The sequence below is a fragment of the Thalassophryne amazonica genome, chromosome 11 (assembly GCF_902500255.1).
Source record: "Thalassophryne amazonica chromosome 11, fThaAma1.1, whole genome shotgun sequence".
NCBI classification, from domain to species: domain Eukaryota; kingdom Metazoa; phylum Chordata; class Actinopteri; order Batrachoidiformes; family Batrachoididae; genus Thalassophryne; species Thalassophryne amazonica.
This window is the reverse complement of record NC_047113.1, coordinates 35272228-35296368: the sequence shown is the minus strand read 5'-3', so window position 1 is coordinate 35296368 and position 24141 is coordinate 35272228. Positions and strand designations below refer to the sequence as shown.

The following is a 24141-nucleotide window of genomic DNA, read 5'->3' as shown; positions in this document are numbered from 1 at the left end:
GTCATGTCAAGCTCCTTCTTACGCAGCAAATAATAAAATCCAAAATGCGCCCAAACATTTGCCTTCAGCAAAGACAGCACTGGCTGAATTAGCCCCTCGTCCGCCATACTAAGCTAATGTTTGAAGCATGCCGGATCCTCCCCTCGCGGGGATGCTGTAGTACGGAGGCCATTGCCTGACAAACAGTACACGCAGCGAGTAAGTAAGAAAATGTTTAAAAAATGCTTTTTAAAAATCGATTCTTGGACATTTTGGATCGATTCAGAATCTTAATAAATAAGAATCGCTATTCAGACGTGAATCGATTTTTTCCGGCACCCCTACAGGCAAGGCAGATATAAAAAGTACCTGCCCAAGGGTCCAATTTACCTATGCTACGCAGTTACATGTCACTGTTGAGCCATGATTAAAAGACCCAGATACTTCAAGTTAGTACAAGGTAGAAGCCAGAGAAAAAGCAAAAAATGTACATACTTTTCTGTCTTGAAGAAAATTGCACATCCATCCACGTGTTTGCGGTCTGACTCAGACATGGTCCTAGCACGTGACTTTGGACTGAAGAATCCATCATAGCCCTGCTCCTTCAGCTCAGGTAAGAAGAAGTTGAAAAACTGTTCTGTCTCAACTTCCTGCAATCAACCACAGGTATATGTCACATTGGACAATAATAATAAAATAAGTACTACTAAAGTTTAGGCTACAGCTAAATCTCCTATTTCCCACTGGCTGTTTAAAATTACAGTCAAGATTTGAGTCCCTGATGAACATACATAATCTGCTTCAAAAGTTACATAGTCTGACCCAAGCTTATACATTAAAAACAAAATAATCTTTATCTTGATTATCCACCTGGAATAGGCTTTGGAATAATTTTGTCAACTTAATTGAACTGAATGTGTCAACTAAAAAAAACCTGTTTAATAGAGAACAGTGTTACCTTATAAGGCAGTGATTTTCAACCTTTTTTGAGCCGCGGCACCCTTTTTGTATTTACAAAATCCTGCGGCACACCACCAACCAAAATAATATAATGCTATTACCTCTGGTTTTGCGCAAAACCCAATTATCGCAATAGAAAATCGATACAGAAAACACCGCATTTTGAAAATCCTCAAGCATTTTGCTCTCTGATCTCAAGTAGGGCTGTCACGATTACGAATTTCTGGAGACGATTAATTGTCAGACAAATAATTGCGATTGATGAATATATTGTCTATTTTTTTTCTTTTTTTTCCCTTCTTTATATTCTACTATTGTAGTATAATTACACAACTCTGGAAGAACGTTTGGCTTCTGTGAGTGGAGAAACTGGGAATGGTGCAACATTTTTATTTTTATCTTCATTTTACATACAGTCCCAACTTTTTCTGATTTGTGGTTGTTTCTGTTGCATTTCTGAAATTGTTTCTCCTCATCAGTCACGTTTTGTGCTTAAACACTGCATTAAGCTCAAGATTGAACAAATAAATACCTTTGGAAAATAACAGCTGTTAAAGTTCAGAGTTCTCACCTGCTTTTTGTGATCTGTGCGTCTGAACATTGTTTTTTTTTTGTGGCTCAGTTCATTCATATATTCTCATTTTTTAAATATGTTTTTAAAGATATTTGACCATTTATTTCATCTCATGATCTCATAAATTCAGCATACGACGCGCACATGGTGTGAACAGGACGGTAACGGCAGAATCACACCTTTAGAGAAAGTTCAGAGAGAAGTAAAGGCAGCTTCATGTTTCCGTTTTGTTAACGTTCACTTGGGTTAAAATCCTCTCTCTGCTCCGCGCTCGCTGCACACTGAACGTGTCGCGTCTGCATTCAGGAATCTCCCTCACCCACCCCCTCCCTCGCAGTCTGCAGCTTGTTAACTCCGCGCGCGCACACACACAGGCACTGACACACACCAACAGCTCCGCATTTTAGACGGCTTTTGAAGGAGACGGCACTGTTTTAATCGGCCGTCAGCCTCCTTGTTATTGTCCCACCTTAAGACGAGAGCGAGGCTGCAGCACGCGAGGCTGAGTCGTTTTATGCTTTATGGATAAAATAAATAATTCATGGTAATCACGAATATGAAAAATACCCACGGCACCCCTGACGATCGATCACGGCACCACGGTTGAGAATCACTGTTATAAGGTAACAAGTTTGAAAAGTGTTACATTACATAGTTTTGCTTGTTTTGTTTTTTTTGCTTTTTTATTACAGGGAATAGACACCAACACACATTATGGTTCAAGGGGCAGGTCTATTTAACAGTATGGCATCTTTGACGCACTGCACTGACCATATCTACCCCAGGGAATTACAACATATGAGTCCCATCACCACATTCCACCCTAAAGTACTTGTAAGTCATTGTATTTTACTGACAGCAATTTTGAAATGTAACTCAACGAACACATCATTTGAATTGTGAGAAAATTTCAGTCTGCCTGCTATGATGTTTTCTTACCTGTAAACTCACGATGTCTGCATTGCAGCTCAGGATCTCCTGCATGATGGATTTCTTCCTGTACTCCCAGTTTAAAGCCCAAGAGGGGCAGTAGCCATATAGCTGTCGTGTGGCATACTTGTCACACAACACATTGTAACACATCACAGAGAACAGTGCTGAGAATAGAAAAGGAAAACATAATTATAGCTGCTGCTTGCTTTCGTAAAACTAAGTTATTGTATCTTTGCTTTCCCACTGCATTAATGATACAAACCAGTGTTTTTTCACAAACTAAACAATGCTTATGGAGCTACAAAAGTGCTCCCCTTGGTACATACATATATACACTCAACAAAAATATAAACGCAACACTTTTGTTTTTGCTCCCATTTTGTATGAGATGAACTCAAAGATCTAAAACTTTTTCCACATACACAATATCACCATTTCCCTCAAATATTGTTCACAAACCAGTCTAAATCTGTGATAGTGAGCACTTCTCCTTTGCTGAGATAATCCATCCCACCTCACAGGTGTGCCATACCAAGATGCTGATTAGACACCATGATTAGTGCACAGGTGTGCCTTAGACTGTCCACAATAAAAGGCCACTCAAAGGTGCAGTTTTATCACACAGCACAATGCCATAGATGTCACAAGATTTGAGGGAGCGTGCAATTGGCATGCTGACAGCAGGAATGTCAACCAGAGCTGTTGCTCGTGTATTGAATGTTCATTTCTCTACCATAAGCCGTCTCCAAAGGCGTTTCAGAGAATTTGGCAGTACATCCAACCAGCCTCACAACCGCAGACCACGTGTAACCACACCAGCCCAGGACCTCCACATTCAGCATGTTCACCTCCAAGATCGTCTGAGACCAGCCACTCGGACAGCTGCTGAAACAATCGGTTTGCATAACCAAAGAATTTCTGCACAAACTGTCAGAAACTGTCTCAGGGAAGCTCATCTGCATGCTCGTCGTCCTCATCGGGGTCTCGACCTGACTCCAGTTCATCGCCATAACCGACTTGAGTGGGTAAATGCTCACATTCACTGGCGTTTGGCACGTTGGAGAGGTGTTCTCTTCACAGATGATGCCAAGGAGATGTGTTGCACTGCATGAGGCAAATGGTGGTCACACCAGATACTGACTGGTATCCCCCCTCAATAAAACAAAACTGAGTGGCCTTTTATTGTGGACAGTCTAAGGCACACCTGTGCACTAATCATGGTGTCTAATCAGCATCTTGATATGGCATACCTGTGAGGTGGGATGGATTATCTCAGCAAAGGAGAAGTGCTCACTATCACAGATTTAGACTGGTTTGTGAACAATATTTGAGGGAAATGGTGATATTGTGTATGTGAAAAAAGTTTTAGATCTTTGAGTTCATCTCATACAAAATAGGAGCAAAACCAAAAGTGTTGCATTTATATTTTTGTTGAGTATATATACACACATCTATCTATCTATCTATATATATATATATATATATACACACACACACACACACCATCAACTCACAAAAACCCCTGATATCCCAGTACAAAAGATATGATATATATATCAGATATATGAATTAAGATCAATAAAATGGGGGGATTCATCACAAAGGTATTCCAATTACAGGATAAAACACTTGTTTCTTATTTTATTTCATTAGGATTGTGCTGTAGACATTTGTTTTCATTTTGAAATCAAGAGAACATTAATTTAAAAGAAATAATATATATGAAGAATGCTACTTTATTATTGAAATCATGAAATAGCACACATGAATCAATTCAATTCATGTGAAATGGTTATTGTATTTGACTCAATACTGTTGACAAATTAACCCCCAATTTTCAATCAGTGGGAAATGCTGTTTGTTTTGCAAACATCCAGCCCCCCCCCCCCCCCCCCCCCACACACACACAATTCTGATTTAAAGTTCAAGCCTGTGTATCCTACTTTTTGTGCTGCACAAATTGACATTTTCAGATCACTCATTTTACCCCCCCCCACCACCACCACCACCCCCCAAACCAAAAAAAGTACATAAAATACACAAAACAAAAAGACAGATTTTTCATATTCATGGAACACAGCAGACCCAACATAAATCAGTGATTTGTCCAAAGTTGTATTCCATGAAAGTAGTCTTTACCTGACAACCGTGTTCGGTCTGGTTCTTGGAGAGAGATCCACGACCGGGCTGGAGGTTGCTCTGTAGGTACTGAACAGAAGAACAACATGGCTCAGTAAAGGCTAAAAACAAACAAACGAAAAAGGTAGCTAAACCTCAGGCAGAATCTAGTCATCTACTGGAATTTTGTGTGTTCTAGATAGGAGCTAAATTTATATGTTCATGTCATAAATGTGAAAAATATCAATCAAATAATTTCTAGCAAATTGGACATTTATCTAAATAGGGTAAGAAAAATGCAATTCTTTTAAAGGACATGTCGTACATTACTTAATGTCCCAGTTAACAACACAACATCAAAGTACTCATTACTGAAAGTCTATCCGTGCACACACTATAATAATTAGTAGTCACTGATGTATTTTATTGGCAACACTGTTGAACTTTTTTTTTTCTTGCATGGACTTTGAGAACTGATTTAAGCTAACTTTGGGGTCCTGAATATGAATCTGAGCTCAGATCACATCACGTTTTTTGCAATCTGTATGTTCTGTATTGATGGATGCACAATCAAGCAGCTTCAAAAGCAGTTTTCCTCCGAGGAAAAATTATTATTATTATTATTATTTTTTTAATTTTACAACTTTCATGTCTTGACAGTAGCAAGGCTCCCATTTTGACGTAAATGGGAACTGGTTGGTAACTCATGCAGATACAGTTTGTCCACAGTAGGTTCTGTGATGAATGCTATTTGCACAACTTAATCATCAATCTTAGACGGTTTCACCGTGCAGCACAGTACAGAAGAGTTGGGAGGGAGAGGATTAAACCACAAATGTGAAAAAGAACTGCAATGCTGTTTATGGCGCTGAAGAGGTGTGCGAGACTGCAGCTTTTGCTTCAATGCTTGATATAAGAAATATGTTTTCATATCAACAACGGAAAGTGACTGGCAAAAATTAACACCAGATTCGGACTCAGTACCCCCATACTACCCAAAATTCGTTGAAAAACTCAATGCAAGAAAAATCGTGTTGACCAGTGTAATTATTCCTCTCGCTCGCCGAATGAGCAGGTACATTTCTGGAAAAAGTCTTGCTTTAAATTTCTCGGTGTACAACAAACATTTTAGGAAAAGCAGAAACATCCCGATAGCGGACAGAAAGTATGTCCAATAAGGAAGCTTCTGAGCTTTCATTCAAAAGTGATGTCTAGGATTTACATAGAATGTACAGAGAGGAGAGGACGCACTTCGCCCCGAAACTCGTCATTTTTTCAGTCTGTCGTGGTGATGCTGTCGTGTGTGTCGTAGGATACTATTTTACTGCCGAAGGAAAACATAAGTGAAATGCATCCACAATGTCATTTTTACAGGCTGCCTGAACACGCAGATGTACTTCTTATATTGGATAAATGTCAGAATACATTATTCTCAGGATACGTTCTATCTAACGTGCCAGAATCGTAAGAGAACTTTGTGAGGTGCTGACGGCAGAGCTACGATGAGACATTATTCTCCGGCTGGCGATCGCGTGCGATCCATGCGTGAAGACTTCTTTGGTGGAGTGAAGTTTACATATTTAATCTTGGAAATAATTCTATAAGTGGGTGATTGCCCTGTTCAGTTTTTTTCGTTTGTATTTTGTTCTCCTCAGTGGAGCTGGTAGGCTTTATTTTTATTTTACTTTGAGAGAGTCTTTCACATTTTGGATCTTGATGTGTGCGGAGTCCGTTTTAACACCGTTATAGCTCCCACCATGAACGTGCATGCGGAACTTTCTGCTGTTTTTCCAGGCTGTCTGATCACACAGATGTATTTCTTAGAGTTTTCACAGTTATACTGATGACGACACATAAGTGTGCACAAAGCTGAGCCTCTAGCAGACTGCTTTGAACAGGCTGTGTTCAAAATGAATGTGTATTTACATTTTCTCACAGTGGAGAGTGGCTGCTGTTTCTACCATGACAGCATCAAAATGAACATTTATCAGTTCAAAACAAGCCATCATAACACGACATCACACTTATTTGAACTCTGCAATTAATTGGTAGCTCCGTTCTTAACATTAGCAGCTACATTCCATTCAAGTGCGCTGGGATGTTTTACTCAAATCTACGTAAATGCTGTTGGAAACACTTGGAAAAATGAGTACTCAAGAGTACTTTGTTTTTGGCTGTCTCCATCGTTGTTTGTTGCGGATGCCATCAACATCGAGACCGGTGTGGAAATGCAGAAAATAAACCCTGTGTATCATCAGATGGTTACCAACAGCCAAAATCTAAGTTGTTATGATTTCGGTGCGACTTGCCCTTTAAATTATGTAAACCCTTTATGATTTCTAGAAATTTCTGTTGTAGTCTCTAAAATATCATGGTGAAGAAGGACTCACTGCGCTTTATAGCCCCTGCCAGATTGTCTAGCAAGTAGTTAAGCAGTCGGCGCGTGCCATCAGGTTCCTGGTAGAGGCTCATGATTTCTTGTGCAAGTGGGTTTCCTGGTGAAGGAAAAGCACAAGGGGCTGAATCATTGCCAACAGAAAAATAGGACAGAATGGTTCATAAAAACACCCAAAAGCCACTTACCTTTCAACCCCAGTGTTTGTAACTGAAACAATTTCCCCAATTCAAATGGCAGAACCCGCAACTGGTTGTTATTTAAAAGTAGTTCCCTGTGGAGGAAATAAATTTTTCAGAATAAGAAACCCTTTCCATCTGATAAACTAGCTTTTAAATTACTTTTGAAAACTAAATAACATTAAGGACCATTCAGTCATCAGAGTTGGTCCCAGGGCGCCAGACTGTGGCTGCCCTCTGCTCCTAGTGGTTGGATTGTGTCTAACCGAAGGTAGGTTAAATGTAGAGGACAAATTTTGCTGCATGTATGTACAATGATAATAAAGGCCTTCTTCTTCTTCTGTTATTCACACAGATCATCAATAGTGCGCATCAGTCTGACTCCGTTCGGTGAGCTCTGTGACCATGGAGCAAGAACAGCAAGCATCTGTTATTACTCACTGTCATAGTCAGTGCTGCAACAGAAGAAATTTTAAAATCATATTTCATTCTCCTTCACTTCACATACGTCCCACGTTTGTCTGTGATGGATTGCAGATATGATACACACTGAACAGCCAATCATGTAGTGTTTCAAAACCAACAAATTATTTTATTCTTCTTGTCGTGTGTTTTCCTTCTGCTACAACCCCAATTCCAATGAAGTTGGGACGTTGTGTAAAATGTAAATAAAAACAGAATATAATGATTTGCAAATCCTCTTCAACCTATATTCAATTGACTACACCACAAGATATTTAATGTTCAAACTGATAAACTTTAGTGTTTTTGTGCAAATATTTGCTCATTTTGAAATGGATGCCTGAAACACGTTTTAAAAAAGCTGGGACAGTGGTATGTTTACCACTGTGTTACATCACCTTTCTTTCTAACAACACTCAATTAGCGTTTGGGAACTGAGGACACTAATTGTTGAAGCTTTGTAGGTGGAATTCTTTCCCATTCTTGCTTGATGTACGACTTCACTTGTTCAACAGTTCAGGATCTCAGTTGTCGTATTTTGCGCTTCATAATGCGTCACACATTTTCAATGGCAACAGGTCTGAACTGCAGGCAGGCCGGTCTAGTACCTGCACTCTTTTACTATGAAGCCATGCTGTTCTAACATGTGCAGAATGTGACTTGGCATTGTCTTACTGAAATAAGCAGGAACGTCCCTGAAAAAGACATTGCTTGGATGGCAGCATGTGTTGCTCCAAAACCTGGATGTACCTTGGACTCATCAAACCACAGCAGTTTTTCACTTTGCATCTGTCCATTTCAAATGAGCTTGGGCCTAGTGAAGGCGGCGGCATCTCTGGATGCTGTTGATGTATGGCTTTCGCTTGCATGGTAGCTTTAACTTGCACTTGTAGATGTAGCGATGAACTGTGTTAACTGACAATGGTTTCCTGAGCCCACGCGTAAGATCCTTTATCCTTTACGGTTTTTAATGCAGTGCCGTATGAGGGATCAAAGGTCACGGGCATTCAATGTTGGTTTTCAGCCTTGTCGCTTACGTGTAGAAAGTTCTCCAGATTCTCTGAATCTTCTGATTATATTATGGACTGTAGATGATAGAATCCCTAAATTCCTTGCAAGTGAACATTGAGAAACATTGTTCTTAAACTCTTGGACTATTTTTTCATGGGGTGATCCTCGTCCCATCTTTGCTTGTGAATGGCTGAGCCTTTTGTGGATGCTCCTTTTATATCCAACCATGACACACACCTGTTTGCAATTAACCTGTTCACCTGTGGAATGTACAAAACAGGTGCTCTTTGAGAATTCATCAACTTTCCCAGTCTTTTGTTGCCCCTGTCCCAGCTTTTTTTTTTTTTTAAATGTGTTGCAGGCATCCATTTGAAAATGACCAAGTATTAGGTTGAAGTGTGTTTTTCAGTGTTTTTCAAATCATTGTATTCTGTTTTTATTTACATTTCACACAACATCCCAACTTCACTGGAATTGGGGTTGTAATACAGTGTATCCAGAACATCTTCACAGTGCTTCACTTTTTCTACTTTTTTATTATTATGTTACAGCCTTATTCCAAAATGGACGAAATCATACATTTAATACCCCATAATCAATTTCAATCAATCAATTTTTTTTTATATAGCGCCAAATCACAACAAACAGTTGCCCCAAGGCGCCTTATATTTTAAGGCAAGGCCATACAATAATTATGTAAAATCCCAACGGTCAAAACGACCCCCTGTGAGCAAGCACTTGGCTACAGTGGGAAGGAAAAACTCCCTTTTAACAGGAAGAAACCTCCAGCAGAACCAGGCTCAGGGAGGGGCAGTCTTCTGCTGGGACTGGTTGGGGCTGAGGGAGAGAACCAGGAAAAAGACATGCTGTGGAGGGGAGCAGAGATCGATCACTAATGATTAAATGCAGAGTGGTGCATACAGAGCAAAAAGTGAAAGAAACAGTGCATCATGGGAACCCCCCAGCAGTCTACGTCTATAACAGCATAACTAAGGGATGGTTCAGGGTCACCTGATCCAGCCCTAACTATAAGCTTTAGCAAAAAGGAAAGTTTTAAGCCTAATCTTAAAAGCAGAGAGGGTGTCTGTCTCCCTGATCTGAATTGGGAGCTGGTTCTACAGGAGAGGAGCCTGAAAGCTGAAGGCTCTGCCTCCCATTCTACTCTTACAAACCCTAGGAACTACAAGTAAGCCTGCAGTCTGAGAGCGAAGCGCTCTATTGGGGTGATATGGTACTACGAGGTCCCTAAGATAAGATGGGACCTGATTATTCAAAACCTTATAAGTAAGAAGAAGAATTTTAAATTCTATTCTAGAATTAACAGGAAGCCAATGAAGAGAGGCCAATATGGGTGAGATATGCTCTCTCCTTCTAGTCCCCGTTAGTACTCTAGCTGCAGCATTTTGAATTAACTGAAGGCTTTTTAGGGAACTTTTAGGACAACCTGATAATAATGAATTACAATAGTCCAGCCTAGAGGAAATAAATGCATGAATTAGTTTTTCAGCATCACTCTGAGACAAGACCTTTCTAATTTTAGAGATATTGCGTAAATGCAAAAAAGCAGTCCTACATATTTGTTTAATATGCGTTTTGAATGGCATATCCTGATCAAAAATGACTCCAAGATTTCTCACAGTATTACTAGAGGTCAGGGTAATGCCATCCAGAGTAAGGATCTGGTTAGACACCATGTTTCTAAGATTTGTGGGGCCAAGTACAATAACTTCAGTTTTATCTGAGTTTAAAAGCAGATTTCTTTGGGATTTTGGCAAAGTTATTAAAAATAAAAAACAAAGACTAAGAAACCACACGTACATAAGTATTCACAGCCATGAAGGTCAAAATTGAGCTCAGATGCATCCTGTTTCCACTGATCATCCTTGAGATGTTTCTACATCTTTAACTGGAGTCCATCTGGAGTAAATTCAGTTGCTTAGACATGATTTGGAAACACACACCTCTCTGCAGACCTCCGAGAGATTGTCTCTTGAGAAATGTTTCGGTGCTGCTTTGAAGGTCCCAATGAGCACAGCGGCCTCCATCATCCATAAATGGAAGAGGGTCAGCTCCACCAGGACTCTTCCTAGAGCTGGTCGCCTGTCTAAACTGAGTGATCTCAGGAGAAGGGCATTAGTCAGGGAGGTGACCAAGAACCCGATGGTCACTCTGTCAGAGCTCCAGCATTCCTCTGTGGAGCGAGGAGAACCTTCCAGAAGGACAGCCATCTCTGCAGCACATCCACCAATCATGCCTGTATGGTAGAGTGGCCAGACAGAAGCCACTCCCTAGTAAAAGGCACATGGCAGCCAACTTGGAGTTTGCCAAAAGGTACCTGAAGGACTCTCAGACCATGAGAATGCCAGGCATCATGTTTGGAGGAAACCAGGCACCATTAATACAGTTAAGCATGGGGTGGCAGCAGCATGCTGTGGGGTTGTTTTTCAGCGGTCGGTACTGGGAGAATAGTCAGGATTGAGGGAAAGATGAATGCAGCAATGTAAAAGGGACATCCTGGATGAAAACATGCTCCAGAGTGCTCTTGACCTCAGACTGGGGACAATGACCCTAAGCACACAGTCAATATCAAAGGAGTGGCTTTAGGACAACTCAGTGAATGTTCTTGAGTGGCACAGCCAGAGACCAGACATGAATCCGACTGAACATCTCTGTAGAGATCTGAATATGGCTGCACACCAATGCTCCCCTTCCAACCTGATGGAGCTTGAGAGGTGCTGCAAAGAGGAATAGACAAAACTTCCCAAAGATTGGTGTGCTAATCTTGTGGCATCATATTCAAGACGTGAGGCTGTAATTGCTGCCAAAGGTGCATCAACAAAGTACTGAGCAAAGGGTGTGAGTACCTATATACATGCGATTTCTTAGTTTTATTATTTTTAATAAATTTGCAAAAAATAAAAAAGAGCTTGTTTTCATGTCACCATTATGGGGTGTTGTAGCTAGAATTTGAAGAGAGAGAGAGGAAAAAAAAATGAATTTACTCCATTTTGGAATAAGGCTGTTACATGAAATGTGGAAAAGGCGAAGGTGCTGTGAATACTTTCTGGATGCACTGTAGACAGTACAGGTGCAGAGCTATAGGGCAAAGGGACGAACCGCTAACATAAAGGTCAGATTTGGAAGACATTTATTGCACATCATAATTAATGCATTTTAACACCTACAACATTGTTCAATCAATAATAGTCCTAGTTTTACAAATACAACACAGCATGGACTGAAGGGATGTTTCTTCATGCATGGCAAAGCTGTTAAACTGTCAAGTAGGGCTGCAGCTAGCGATTATTTTAGTAATCGATTATTCTATCAATTAATTGAGTAATCGGATAAAAAGGACTTTTGTGTTTTTAAACATCAATAGTCCAGGGCTCTCCCTAAGCAATGGCACATGTCGCTGTGCCAAAGTCTTGACATTTTACTGAAATGGCAATGGGATGTGGCTTTCTGTTTTTTTTTTCCCCCAACTTGCAAAATGTAACCATTTTGGGGGGGGTGGAGATATATAATGATGAGACACCCCTAATGAAAATATCTGAACATTTCAAAAAGGTTCTATGTTGTTACTGCGGTGCCTTTTCAGGCAACTAATCAGATGGAGCAAAACTTGCCACCTCACAGAAGAAGCTTGTTTTTTGTGGTCATTCCCTAAGTCAGCTGAACTGACTGGACATGGGCCCTTGTCCTGCTGAGGGTGAGTGCTTTCATCAAAACAGTTGTTAGCCATTTACTGTTGTCAATTAAATGTTTGTGAATATACTTACAGCTTTTATTTTTATTTATCTTAATCTTTTATTTTATTTTTGCGGTTAGAACCGCTGATCTATGATATACCACCAATTTCCAGCAGATGGCATTTTTGCCTAGCGAGTATGAATCCATCCAGCTTCTATGTATGACACTCAATGCATGCACAGTAGATGCACTGAGCACTGCTTTTTTTCCTCCATATTTCATCAAGGTAGGTCAATGAAAATTTTCTGAAGATGTTTTCTAGGGCAAAAACATCCACAGATTCCAAATCTGCCGTCACATTTGCACCAGCTATTATGGTTTGGGTGCTACAAGCCCTGTTTTGACAACAAAAATATACCGCTCAGGCAGCACCCCCCCCCCCCCCCCCCCGCATAAAAACAGTATAGTTTTATGAAAGCATTGCTTTTTAATTACTGCAAACAAATGTCAGCATGTTTTTATTACACTTTCTTTCCAGTGTTGCTTGAATATCATGCTCTCTCATAATTTATTATCAAGTCATTCCCATCATACTTCAGCATACACTAGGTGGTCCTGTTACTGCTGCAAATGTCTTTTACTGCCACCTGGTGTTGTGTTCGATAAATCTTATTTACAACTTTATAACAATCTGAAAAATTAAAAGTTATAACCATTTTCATTACACTACAGAGTCACACATTTTATAATTATTAGGACTTAAAAAAAAGATTTAGTTTTACCTTCTTAAATAAGGGCTCAGTGTGTCTGTTATAGCTGCTACTTCAAATGCTTTGAAAGCTTTCTTTTGGAAGCTAATTCAAACTGGCACCATTATTAAATTACAGTATATATCCTGATAAATATCAATCTTGTTCAATATGGGGGGGCGAGATCATGGTTATTTTTTGTCATATCGCCCAGCTCTGTGCCTTCATTTTGTTATACTGCAACAACTATTAACGCAACTATTCCCTCAGCTTTTTGATGCGAGTTCACTTTCCCAGTTAGATGTTATAGTCCACACTCATTCCACTCTCCTGCTTTCTTTTTCAATTTCCCATAATGCCTTTGGGCATCTGTGAGTTTTAATGCTCAATCAATCAGAATTAGGGCATTACTTTAAAACTAAAAGATATATGTGATATTTTCACTATGAAAAAATGACAGTTAACGTTAATATAAATAAACTGTCCGGAATTAGTTTGGTTTTTAAATCAAACCATAAGTAAAACCTGCTTTTCTGTTAGTGCCTTTTGCCACACGTCAGGGGCTCTATATGCTGTGAATGTAAATTACTCTTCCTTACAGCAGGGGGCATGGTGCACAAAAACAGGAGCTGTGACTCATTGTGTTGGGTTTGTCACCGCCTGATTCTACTCAAAAGCGTCGGCAGTGCTTAAACTCAAAACTGGCTTGTCAGTAGCTGACAGTGTACCGGAATCAATACTAAAAGTTAGCATATCGTTAGCTGTAGCTTCCACTAAATTTTTTTAAAATCAGTTTATTGTTATAAAACCTAACTTTTCGGTTAGCGGATTAGCGGTTATCAAAGCTAACTTTTTGGTTAGCTTTTCCCACTACTGGTCTTTAGTTTGCTCTTTTGTTGCCCCCGTATGAAGTGCTTTTTTATTTTGTTTCCTCAAAATGTGAGCCCCACCTTAAAATTTTTAGCACCAGCCATCACGGTTGTAATGGCTTGGTAAAACAGTTACATGTTCATTCCTTCTTATGAGTAGCTGTAAAAGTATGTTTACGATCGATTTAACATCTCCTTATAATTGTTCAGACAAGCTGCCCTGTGATGTGGCGCTGACGCAATCACTCGCACTCATACAGTGTTTTTGAATTGGACACGGCAGAGTGCACGCAAGTGCACGGATCAAAGTCCATGTAAGTGTCAGGGCACCTTAACACAGGGTTTTCACCAGGACCTTTTAACAGAACAACGGGATGGAAAAATCACGCTATAAAGCCGGGGGTTCGGGGGCCACTTAGGTGGCGCCCCGGTGGGGGGCAAATCCCCCTTGAAGCTTTTGCATTAAGGGTCTTCTTTGTCAGTGTAAATATACCAAACTGTTCTGGAATTAATTACACCATGATATTCTTTACCTTTTACATACCACGTTTCCAAAATATTGGACAATCAGGTACTTAATTTACTTCATTTATATAGCACCAAATCACAACAAATTGCCTCAAGGCGCTTCACACAAGTAAGGTCTAACCTTACCAACCCCTTAAGCTCACAATAAGACCCAAATCATAAGCTCACAACATATATTGAAACTAAAACATTTCTATCATAAATTTGATTAAAGAACACTCAGGCAGTAACATCAATTCTTCTTTTATTCATCTTAACCCAGTTGTTTCAAGCTGACTCAAAGCTGAATGTTTTTGCCTCATCTCCTTCAACAGAAATCATACGAAGGCTGTTCAGGGTTTCTTGTTTTTGTTGGGGGGGGGGGGGGGGGTCTTGACCCTCTTCATGGTGGAAAAGCCCTTTCACAGTCTCAAAATATAAATTACTTGAAACCTCAGCCTTGAGCTGACAGTCTCATCACAGTGCATGTGTATTGAGGCACTACGAGTAAATGCATGTAAAAAGTTTTGTTTCAAGATGCTAATCATGTTGTCTACAACCTAAATTTCTTCAAGTCAGTATACGAACACCAGGTACAATATAATACAATACCAGGGTAAATAAAAAATTCTCATGTATGAAGTCTCAAAATAATTGCTGTTGAAATATGTCGATGTACAGACATCGTCTTCTTCACATGATCGGGGAGCCAGCAAATTTCAACAGAAATTGAGAGTTTTTACTTGTAAAATGAGCGACTAGTACCAGGATAATTTCACTGGTGAGGAGTTAGCCAACACCGAGTAGTTACAATCACATTACTGTTATTAACTAAATAAAGTTGGAAAGATATTCAAAGATTCAATCTTCGGGAATTAATAACTTCAAAGCGAATCTCTGTTTTAAATCAAATGAAACCTCTTTTCAAACAGACAAGAAACTAGAACCGACCATAACCCCCCACCCCCAGGTACAACCAGAGGGAGTTCACTAATGTGTGATATAAGTTTGGTTGCACCACAAGCAATAAATAAAAAGTTAGAGATTTTATTCAAATTTATTACAATAAAAAGATCCTTGGAATGATATAATAGTACATTTTTCCAATCTAAGTGCTGTAGTACAACCAGAGGGAGGTCATTGATGTGTGATGTGAGTTTGGTGGCACTACAAACCACAAATGTGATGTTATTAAGTTTTATCAAAGAATTTCCTTTTGCTGTGGTAATTTGTTAATGGTCACTGACTTCCTATCTCGCATCCAGCTGCACGTCAAGATCAATGTAATTCATAAAGAATGGAGGACGTCTCTTTATGGGGGGGTTTGGTCAGTTGTAGTTTGTTATCTGTATTACAATGTTTGGAAAGACGTGTCACTTGATTTAAAATGGCAATTCGCTTTGAAGTTATTGATTCCAGAATCTTTGAATATCTCCAACTTTACTTGCACAGAGCCACGCAACATTAGGAGGTACAATGTTTAATCAGTCAGTCCCACAACAACACATGGAGGATATATATTTTTTTCCTATACATGAGGGACCACAACTTCACTTTATAAACCGGTGAAATGGGAGATATTATTGGTCCATTCCACACCAGAGAACTGCCACGAAAAAGGTACGGTAATGAGGAAAGAATAAAAACTGCCTGGTGTGAAACAGAGGATTCTTGTTTCTTGCCCCCAACAAGACAAGAGTCCCAGTTAGTGACTTTAATCAGCAGAAAGGTGAGTCACAATTAAATGGCTTTGATGCAGGTTGACGAATACATTGCAGACCAGTTGCTTACGAATCAGAAGCAGCAGATCCACAATCAACATAGAGAAATGATTATTTTCCCATTACACACCCTCGAAAACAACGCAACAACCGAACTACAGCGTAATGTTTTTCAGGCAGCAGCATAACGGGCCATTACTCTGTTCTAATGGCTAGCAAGATCTATGTAAGATCTAAAAAAAATTTTTTGCTGTGATTTTGTCCTGTGTGCAAATGTGCAGCCACCTCTGTGACTACTCTAGCGTATGAATTTCATGGTAAACATTTCCTCCCGCTGGACGCAATGAGCTGAAAAGTGATTGCACACCTGTGTTCCAAGTCTAATTTCTAGCTACTTTCGTTTTATTTTGTTTGTGTACTTTTTCAAACATCACATCACTTAATTCAAAGAAGGTTGTAGCACAAAGCACTCTTGAAACTTCAAAGCACGCGTCAAAGCTTTGAACATAAGCTTTACGAACTAAGCTATGATACCTAGCTATCAACTGATAATATCAGATATCAAGGTAACAGCCTTCCAACAACATGATTTATCTTAATTAATAGGTACACAAATATGCCAAACATCACTCACCTGAGAGACACCATGTTGCCGAGCTCTGCTGGCAGGCTCCTGATCTTATTGGATGATAGATCCAGGTACACCAAGTTGTGTAGTTTGGCAATGTCTGGCGGGATTCGTGACAATGAGTTGTCACTGAGGTGCAGGGCAGTGAGGTGGGTTAGAGACCATAGGGCTGTGCTCAGACTTCTTACTCGGCCTGAAATTGGAAAAGCGCATTCACATTAAAAATTACACCTCATTATAAAACAGTTATCCTTTTGACTCTGAAATGACCAGAAAAAAACTTGATCTCTTTCATTTAAATGTAAATAAACAGAATACAATGATTTGCAAATCCTCTTCAACCTATATTCAATTGACTACACCACAAAGACAAGATATTTAATGTTCAAACTGATAAACTTTGTTTTTGTGAAAATATTTACTCATTTTGAAATGGATGCATGCAACAAATTTCAAAAAAGTTGGGACAGTGATATGTTTACCACTGTATTAGATCACCTTTCCTTCTAACAACACTCAATAAGCATTTTGGAAGTGAGGACAGTAATTGTTGAAGCTTTGTAAGTGGAATTCTTTCCCATTCTTGCTTGATGTACGACTTCAGTTGTTCAACAGTACGGGGTCTCCGTTGTCGTATTTTGCGCTTCATAATGCGCCACACATTTTCAGGTCTGGACTGCAGGCAGGCCAATCTAGTACCCACACACTTTTAATATGAAGCCACGCTGTTCTAACACGTGCAGAATGTGGCTTGGCATTGTCTTGCTGAAGTAAGCAGGGCCGTTCCTGAAAAAGACGGTGCTTGGATGGTAGCTTGTGTTGCTCCAAAACCTGGATGTAACTTTCAGCATTGATGGTGTCATCACAGATGTGTAACAATCTGGATGGTCTTTTTCCTTTTTTGTTCGGAGTACACGATTTCCAAAAACAATTTGAAATGTGGACTCATCAGACCACAGTACACTTTTCCTCTTTGCATCTGTCCATTTCAAATGAGCTCAGGCCCAGAAAAGGTGGTGGCGTTTCTGAATGTTACTGATGTATGGCTTTCGCTTTGCATGGTAGAGTTTTACCTTGCACTTGTAGATGCAGCAACGAACTGTGTTAACTGACAATGGTTTTCTGAAGTGTTCCTGAACCCACGCGGTGAGATCCTTTACACAATGCTGGTTGTTAATGCAGTGCCGCCTGATGGATCAAAGGTCACGGGCATTCAATGTTGGTTTTCGGCCTTGCTGCTTACATGTAGAAAGTTCTCCAGATTCTCTGAATCTTCTGATTATATTATGGACTGTAGATGATGGAATCCCTAAATTCCTTGCAAGTGAATGTTGAGAAACATTGTTCTTAAACTCTTGGACTATTTCTTCATGCAGCTGTTCACAAAGTGATGATCCTCGCCCCATCTTTGCTTGAGAATGGATGAGCCTTTTGGGGATGCTCCTTTTATACCTAATCATGACACTCACATTTCCAGTTAACCTGTTCACCTGTGGAATGCTCCAAATGGGTGTTCTTTGATCATTCATCAACTTTCCCAGTCTTTTGTTGCCACTGTCCCAGCTTTTTTGAAATGTGTTGCAGGCATCCATTTCAAAATGAGCAAGTATTTGCACAAAAACAAAAAGTCTATCAGTTTGAACATTAAATATCTTTTCTTTGTGGTGTATTCAATTGAATATAGATTGAAGAGGATCTGCAAATCACCATTCTGTTTTTATTTACATTTCACACAGCATCCCAACTTCATTGGAATTGGGGTTGTATAAACATTTGTTGCTCAATTTAAATCTGACATGTTATCTACCAATGGGGATTTATATTTGTCCAGTACTGCTTGAATCACATGAATGAAGTCAAACAGTAAACATTTAACATGACTGACAACGGTAATTCTGGGGTTACTACTAAATGACATCAATAACACAGCTTTTAATGAGCAATCAGAATAGATTTTATTCACCAAGTATCCACACAAACAAGTAATTTGACTTTGGTTTGAGCTGCACTCTCTGTAAAGACATGTATAACTGAACACTGAAAACTGTGTCTCATTGTTTTGATGTATAGAGCTCTGTAATGTTCACCAGAGGGGAGGACTTTAAACAGTGTGTGTCCAGGGTGTGAGGGGTCTGCAGAAATGTTAAGAGCTAACTTCCTGGCCCTGGACCGGTACAAGTGCTGGATGGAGGGCAGGCTAGCTCAGATTATTTTTTCTTCTGACCTGACAGTTCATTGTAGTATGTGCCTGTCATGCATGGAGGCAGAGGGAAACTAAACAGAGACAGAGATGCACAGGACAGACTGGATGATTGACGTGTCGAAGATGATGAGCATTTCCTGGGGCAGATTGAACTTCCTGAGCTGTCTGAGAAAGTTCATCCTCCTTTTTCCTGATGGAGTCTATGTGGGAGGTCCACCTCAGATCTTGGGAGATGGTGGATCCCAGGAACTGGAAAGTGTCCACAGTTGGCAGTGTTGTTGAGAATTGGGGGGGGGGGGGGGGACTGAAGTCTACTATCATCTCTACAGTCTTGAGTGGGTTCAGCCCAGGTTGTTCTGACCACACCAGAGGACCAACCGTTCCACCTCCTGTCTGTATGCAGCCTCATCACCATCTTGGATGAGACCAATGACAGCGGTGTCGTCCGTAAATTTCAGGAGTTTAACAGAGGGGTGCAGCCGTTTGTGTAGAGGGAGAAGAGCAGTGGGGAGAGCACACACCCCTGAGGGCCACCAGTGCTGATTATCCGGGTGCTGGATTTGATGCTCCACAGCCTCACCTGCTGTGTCCTGTCTGTCAGGAAGCTGTTGATCTGCTAACAGGTGGGAGCTGACACAGAGAGGTTTGAGAGTTTTTGTGGCGAATATTGGAGATGATGGTGTTGAAAATCGGGCTGAAGTCCAAAAACAGGATCCTCACATACATCTCTGCTGAGTCCAGGTGCTGCAGGATGTAATCCAGACCCATGTAGATTGCATCTTCAACTGACCTGTTTGCCCAGTAGGCAAAATGCAGGGGTCCAGCACGGGTCTTGTGATGTTTTTCAGTTCGCTCAACACCAGCCATTCAAAAGTCTTCATGACTACAGATGTCAGGGCGACAGGCCTGTAGTAATTTAGTCCCATTATGGAGGGTTTCTTTGGGACTGGAATAATAATGGAGCATTTGAACCATGAAGGGGCTACGCTCAGCTCCAGAGATCTGTTGAAGAAGATCCAGGTGAAGATCACCACATGCTCTCAGACATGAGGGGGAGACACAGTCAGGTCCTGGAGCCTTTTTAGAGCTTTTGTTTGCGAAAGTGCAATAATTGGCATAACAACTCTATTAGGACTATTGGCCATCTTTCTCAATAACATCACTTCAAAATTAAAGCTGAAATAATTCTTTGGATCAAAAGTAAGTAAGCCAACAAAATGAAATCTTTTTTTAAACCTTGGAACTACTCAATATTGGAGCACTGAGATAAGAGACAGCAGTCACTGACACACAAAGATACATGCTAGTTAGTAACTGTTTTGGAAGATAAAGGAATGAGTATCACAGTATCTCCCACAGAATCTTTTCAAAATAGGTACAGCTTTGTCGTCTAACCTGCTGTTCATCTGTACGCATTAGAACAGACCTAGGCATTGTACAGTTCCCGGGCCACATCCAGCCTTTGCCTGTCTGACTGGCCCACATGAGATCCACCTTTCACCTCATGAAATATTTGTACCATTGAACTCATAAACATTCATTATTTGTATAAAGATCTTTGACACCATGAATGTTGTTTTGCATGCAGAACTGCAACAGTATTTGACTTCTGTCCTTCTTGCAATCTTAGACACCTGATTCTCTTATTGACATAAGGGCTGTGCAACATGATATGTATTGCATGATGAAAAAAAAAAAATTCAATTGCTCTCTATTGTTTATTGTGTGATGCTGCATTCCATTTTGCCCGGTGTGAAATGTCCAGTACATCCACATACATTTGCTCCTCTCTAAATGGGCAAGCTTTCTCTCACAGTGTTGTATCACTGTGAGCAGAGTGGAGTTGCCATTAGTTGTACAAATTTCACAGCGCAGCAAAATTGATCATAAAGGAGTTTTAAAGCTTCAACTTTGATTCAAATAATAATAATGATAATAATAATGCTTTCCACAAGGTTGTGCTCATTGCGATTTAAAATGTAAATGCTGTGCAACATTCAGAAATGAATAGTTTACCGTGTCTCTGTCCTCCGAGCATCTGCCCACCCCACATTAATGAAAGTTGCTTAAACTCCCACCCTAAATAAAATTAATTTCATGGCTGCAACACATCATAAAAAGCAAAAACAAATTATAAGTTTTAACAAGGTTTTTCTTGTCACTTCCACGTCTTACCTGTGCACTGGTCTTTCCTGAGTTCCATAAATGCACTGGGTGACTCACTGCAACTTGTGTTTTGCATTGGGAATATTATTTTTGTAATTCATTAATTATTTTACACATGCACACAATATATATATATATATTTTTTATTCATATTAGTCGCATGACAATGACATGAATTTGAGAATTTGCGTGACACGAGTTGCGCACAAGGCAGAATGGATATAACTGGCATAAAACGGACGAGTTATTGTGTGATGAAATCAGACATTTTATTGAAATATATGGAGGAGTGGGCATTCCAACAAACGCAATATTGGCCGCGCACTTGTGCATCCGCCCACTTTAGGCATCCCATTCGATTCAATTATGATTCAGATGGCTGCAATTTGATTATAAAATGATCTGTGGATCTTTGTTTCTATACAGGATTCCCCCCCATCACTGTGACTACTTGGTACTTTTCAGAGCGAAGTATTTGTAATCCATCATGGATTTATTTCAAATATATTCTTTAACAGCTCAGCCATATTTGCATCTGTGTGCCTCTCATTCACCGATTCTAAATTCCAAAACTCAGCTCCCCTGCAAAAGCCGCCTGTGTTAAGTGTCGCTTCAGACTGACATGGTGGGATTATCATCACTCCAGCAAGGAAAAAAAAAAAGTCTTCATTCACATCTGCAGCTTACTCCTGCCTTTAAGTGCACTTCATCGTGATGCACATGCACACTGTCTCTGCTTCATTAACACAGTACTTGTGTCGGAATTATTAAAACTTTGTGGCACTGCCGATTTGCTGACACTCTGCAGAAAACATAGCGTGTGGCATCTGTTCTCGTCTTGTGCATGCGTATTTCCCTTTTAACTGCACTTTGAGTTAAGCAGGATAAATTGTGTGCACGTGCGCTGCACCAGTGTGCCACCCAGCATATATTACACTCAACAAAAATATAAACGCAACACTTTTGGTTTTGCTCCCATTTTGTATGAGATGAACTCAAAGATCTAAAACTTTTTCCACATACACAATATCACCATTTCCCTCAAATATTGTTCACAAAACAGTCTAAATCTGTGATAGTGAGCACTTCTCCTTTGCTGAGATAATCCATCCCACCTTACAGGTGTGCCATATCAAGATGCTGATTAGACACCATGATTAGTGCACAGGTGTGCCTTAGACTGTCCACAATAAAAGGCCACTCTGAAAGGTGCAGTTTTGTTTTATTGGGGGGGGATAACAGTCAGTATCTGGTGTGACCACCATTTTCCTCATGCAGTGCAACACATCTCCTTCGCATAGAGTTGATCAGGTTGTCAATTGTGGCCTGTGGAATGTTGGTCCACTCCTCTTCAATGGCTGTGCGAAGTTGCTGGATATTGGCAGCAACTGGTACACGCTGTCGTATACGCCAGTCCAGAGCATCCCAAACATGCTCAATGGGTGACATGCCCGGTGAGTATGCCGGCCATGCAAGAACTGGGACATTTTCAGTTTCCAAGAATTGTGTACAGATCCTTGCAACATGAGGTGATGTTCTTGGATGGCACAACAATGGGCCTCAGGATCTCGTCACGGTATCTCTGTGCATTCAAAATGCTATCAATAAAATGCACCTGTGTTCTTCGTCCATAACATACGCCTGCCCATACCATAACCCCACCGCCACCATGGGCCACTCGATCCACAACACTGACATCAGAAAACTGCTCACCCACACGATGCCACACACGCTGTCTGCCACCTGCCCTGGACAGTGTGAACCGGGATTCATCCGTGAAGAGAACACCTCTCCAACGTGCCAAAGGCCAGCGTATGTGAGCATTTGCCCACTCAAGTCGGTTACGACGACGAACTGGAGTCAGGTCGAGACCCCGATGAGGACGACGAGCATGCAGATGAGCTTCCCTGAGACGGTTTCTGACAGTTTGTGCAGAAATTCTTTGGTTATGCAAACCGATTGTTTCAGCAGCTGTCCGAGTGGCTGGTCTCAGACGATCTTGGAGGTGAACATGCTGAATGTGGAGGTCCTGGGCTGGTGTGGTTACACGTGGTCTGCGTTTGTGAGGCTGGTTGGATGTACTGCCAAATTCTCTGAAACGTCTTTGGAGACGGCTTATGGTAGAGAAATGAACATTCAATACACGAGCAACAGCTCTGGTTGACATTCCTGCTGTCAGCATGCCAATTGCACGCTCCCTCAAATCTTGCGACATCTGTGGCATTGTGCTGTGTGATAAAACTGCACCTTTCAGAGTGGCCTTTTATTGTGGGCAGTCTAAGGCACACCTGTGCACTAATCATGGTGTCTAATCAGCATCTTGATATGGCACACCTGTGAGGTGGGATGGATTATCTCAGCAAAGGAGAAGTGCTCACTATCACAGATTTAGACTGGTTTGTGAACAATATTTGAGGGAAATGGTGATATTGTGTATGTGGAAAAAGTTTTAGATCTTTGAGTTCATCTCATACAAAATGGGAGCAAAACCAAAAGTGTTGCGTTTATATTTTTGTTGAGTGTAATTTGTGGAGGTAAATTTAGGCCATCAACCACGGTACTCTGCAAATCATTTAGTTGCAATTTTAACCCTTTATGAAATGACAGAATGAGTTTGTTTTCAGTCGAGCCTTCACTGCTGATGGAGTTTGAAGACAAAAGCAGAGATTTTCTTTGGTGACAAACAAGTGCTCCACCACATAACCATTTTGATTTTTACATTTTGACGTTAGAGTTAGCCAGAAATTGTTGCTAGATGATTCTTGTCATGTGGTGTATGTCGTACATAGTCCAAAAGAGCCAATTTTTCCTGTATTTTACACACACACACACACACACACACACACACACACACACACACACACACACACACACACACACACACACACACACACACACACACACACACACACACAGAGCTGGGTCATTCCATATGAAATGAGCCAAATTGAGAACAACTTCCAGTTTTATGGTCTCAGAATTGCTCTTTTTTTA

At 40.5% G+C, this 24141-nt stretch overlaps 1 protein-coding gene across 1 annotated transcript in view; it reads right to left on the bottom strand.

Annotated features, from left to right (window-relative positions):
* The window catches only part of LOC117519909 (CCR4-NOT transcription complex subunit 6), an 89882-nt gene that overhangs the window by 53266 nt on the left and 12475 nt on the right, over nt 1-24141 (bottom strand). The window contains exons 3-8 of the mRNA XM_034181182.1: nt 16785-16971; nt 7148-7233; nt 6955-7059; nt 4586-4654; nt 2453-2610; nt 475-629 (exon numbers count right to left, since the gene is read on the bottom strand). Coding sequence (XP_034037073.1) covers nt 475-629; nt 2453-2610; nt 4586-4654; nt 6955-7059; nt 7148-7233; nt 16785-16971 — 760 coding nt within the window. The remainder of the gene's footprint in view (nt 1-474; nt 630-2452; nt 2611-4585; nt 4655-6954; nt 7060-7147; nt 7234-16784; nt 16972-24141) is intronic.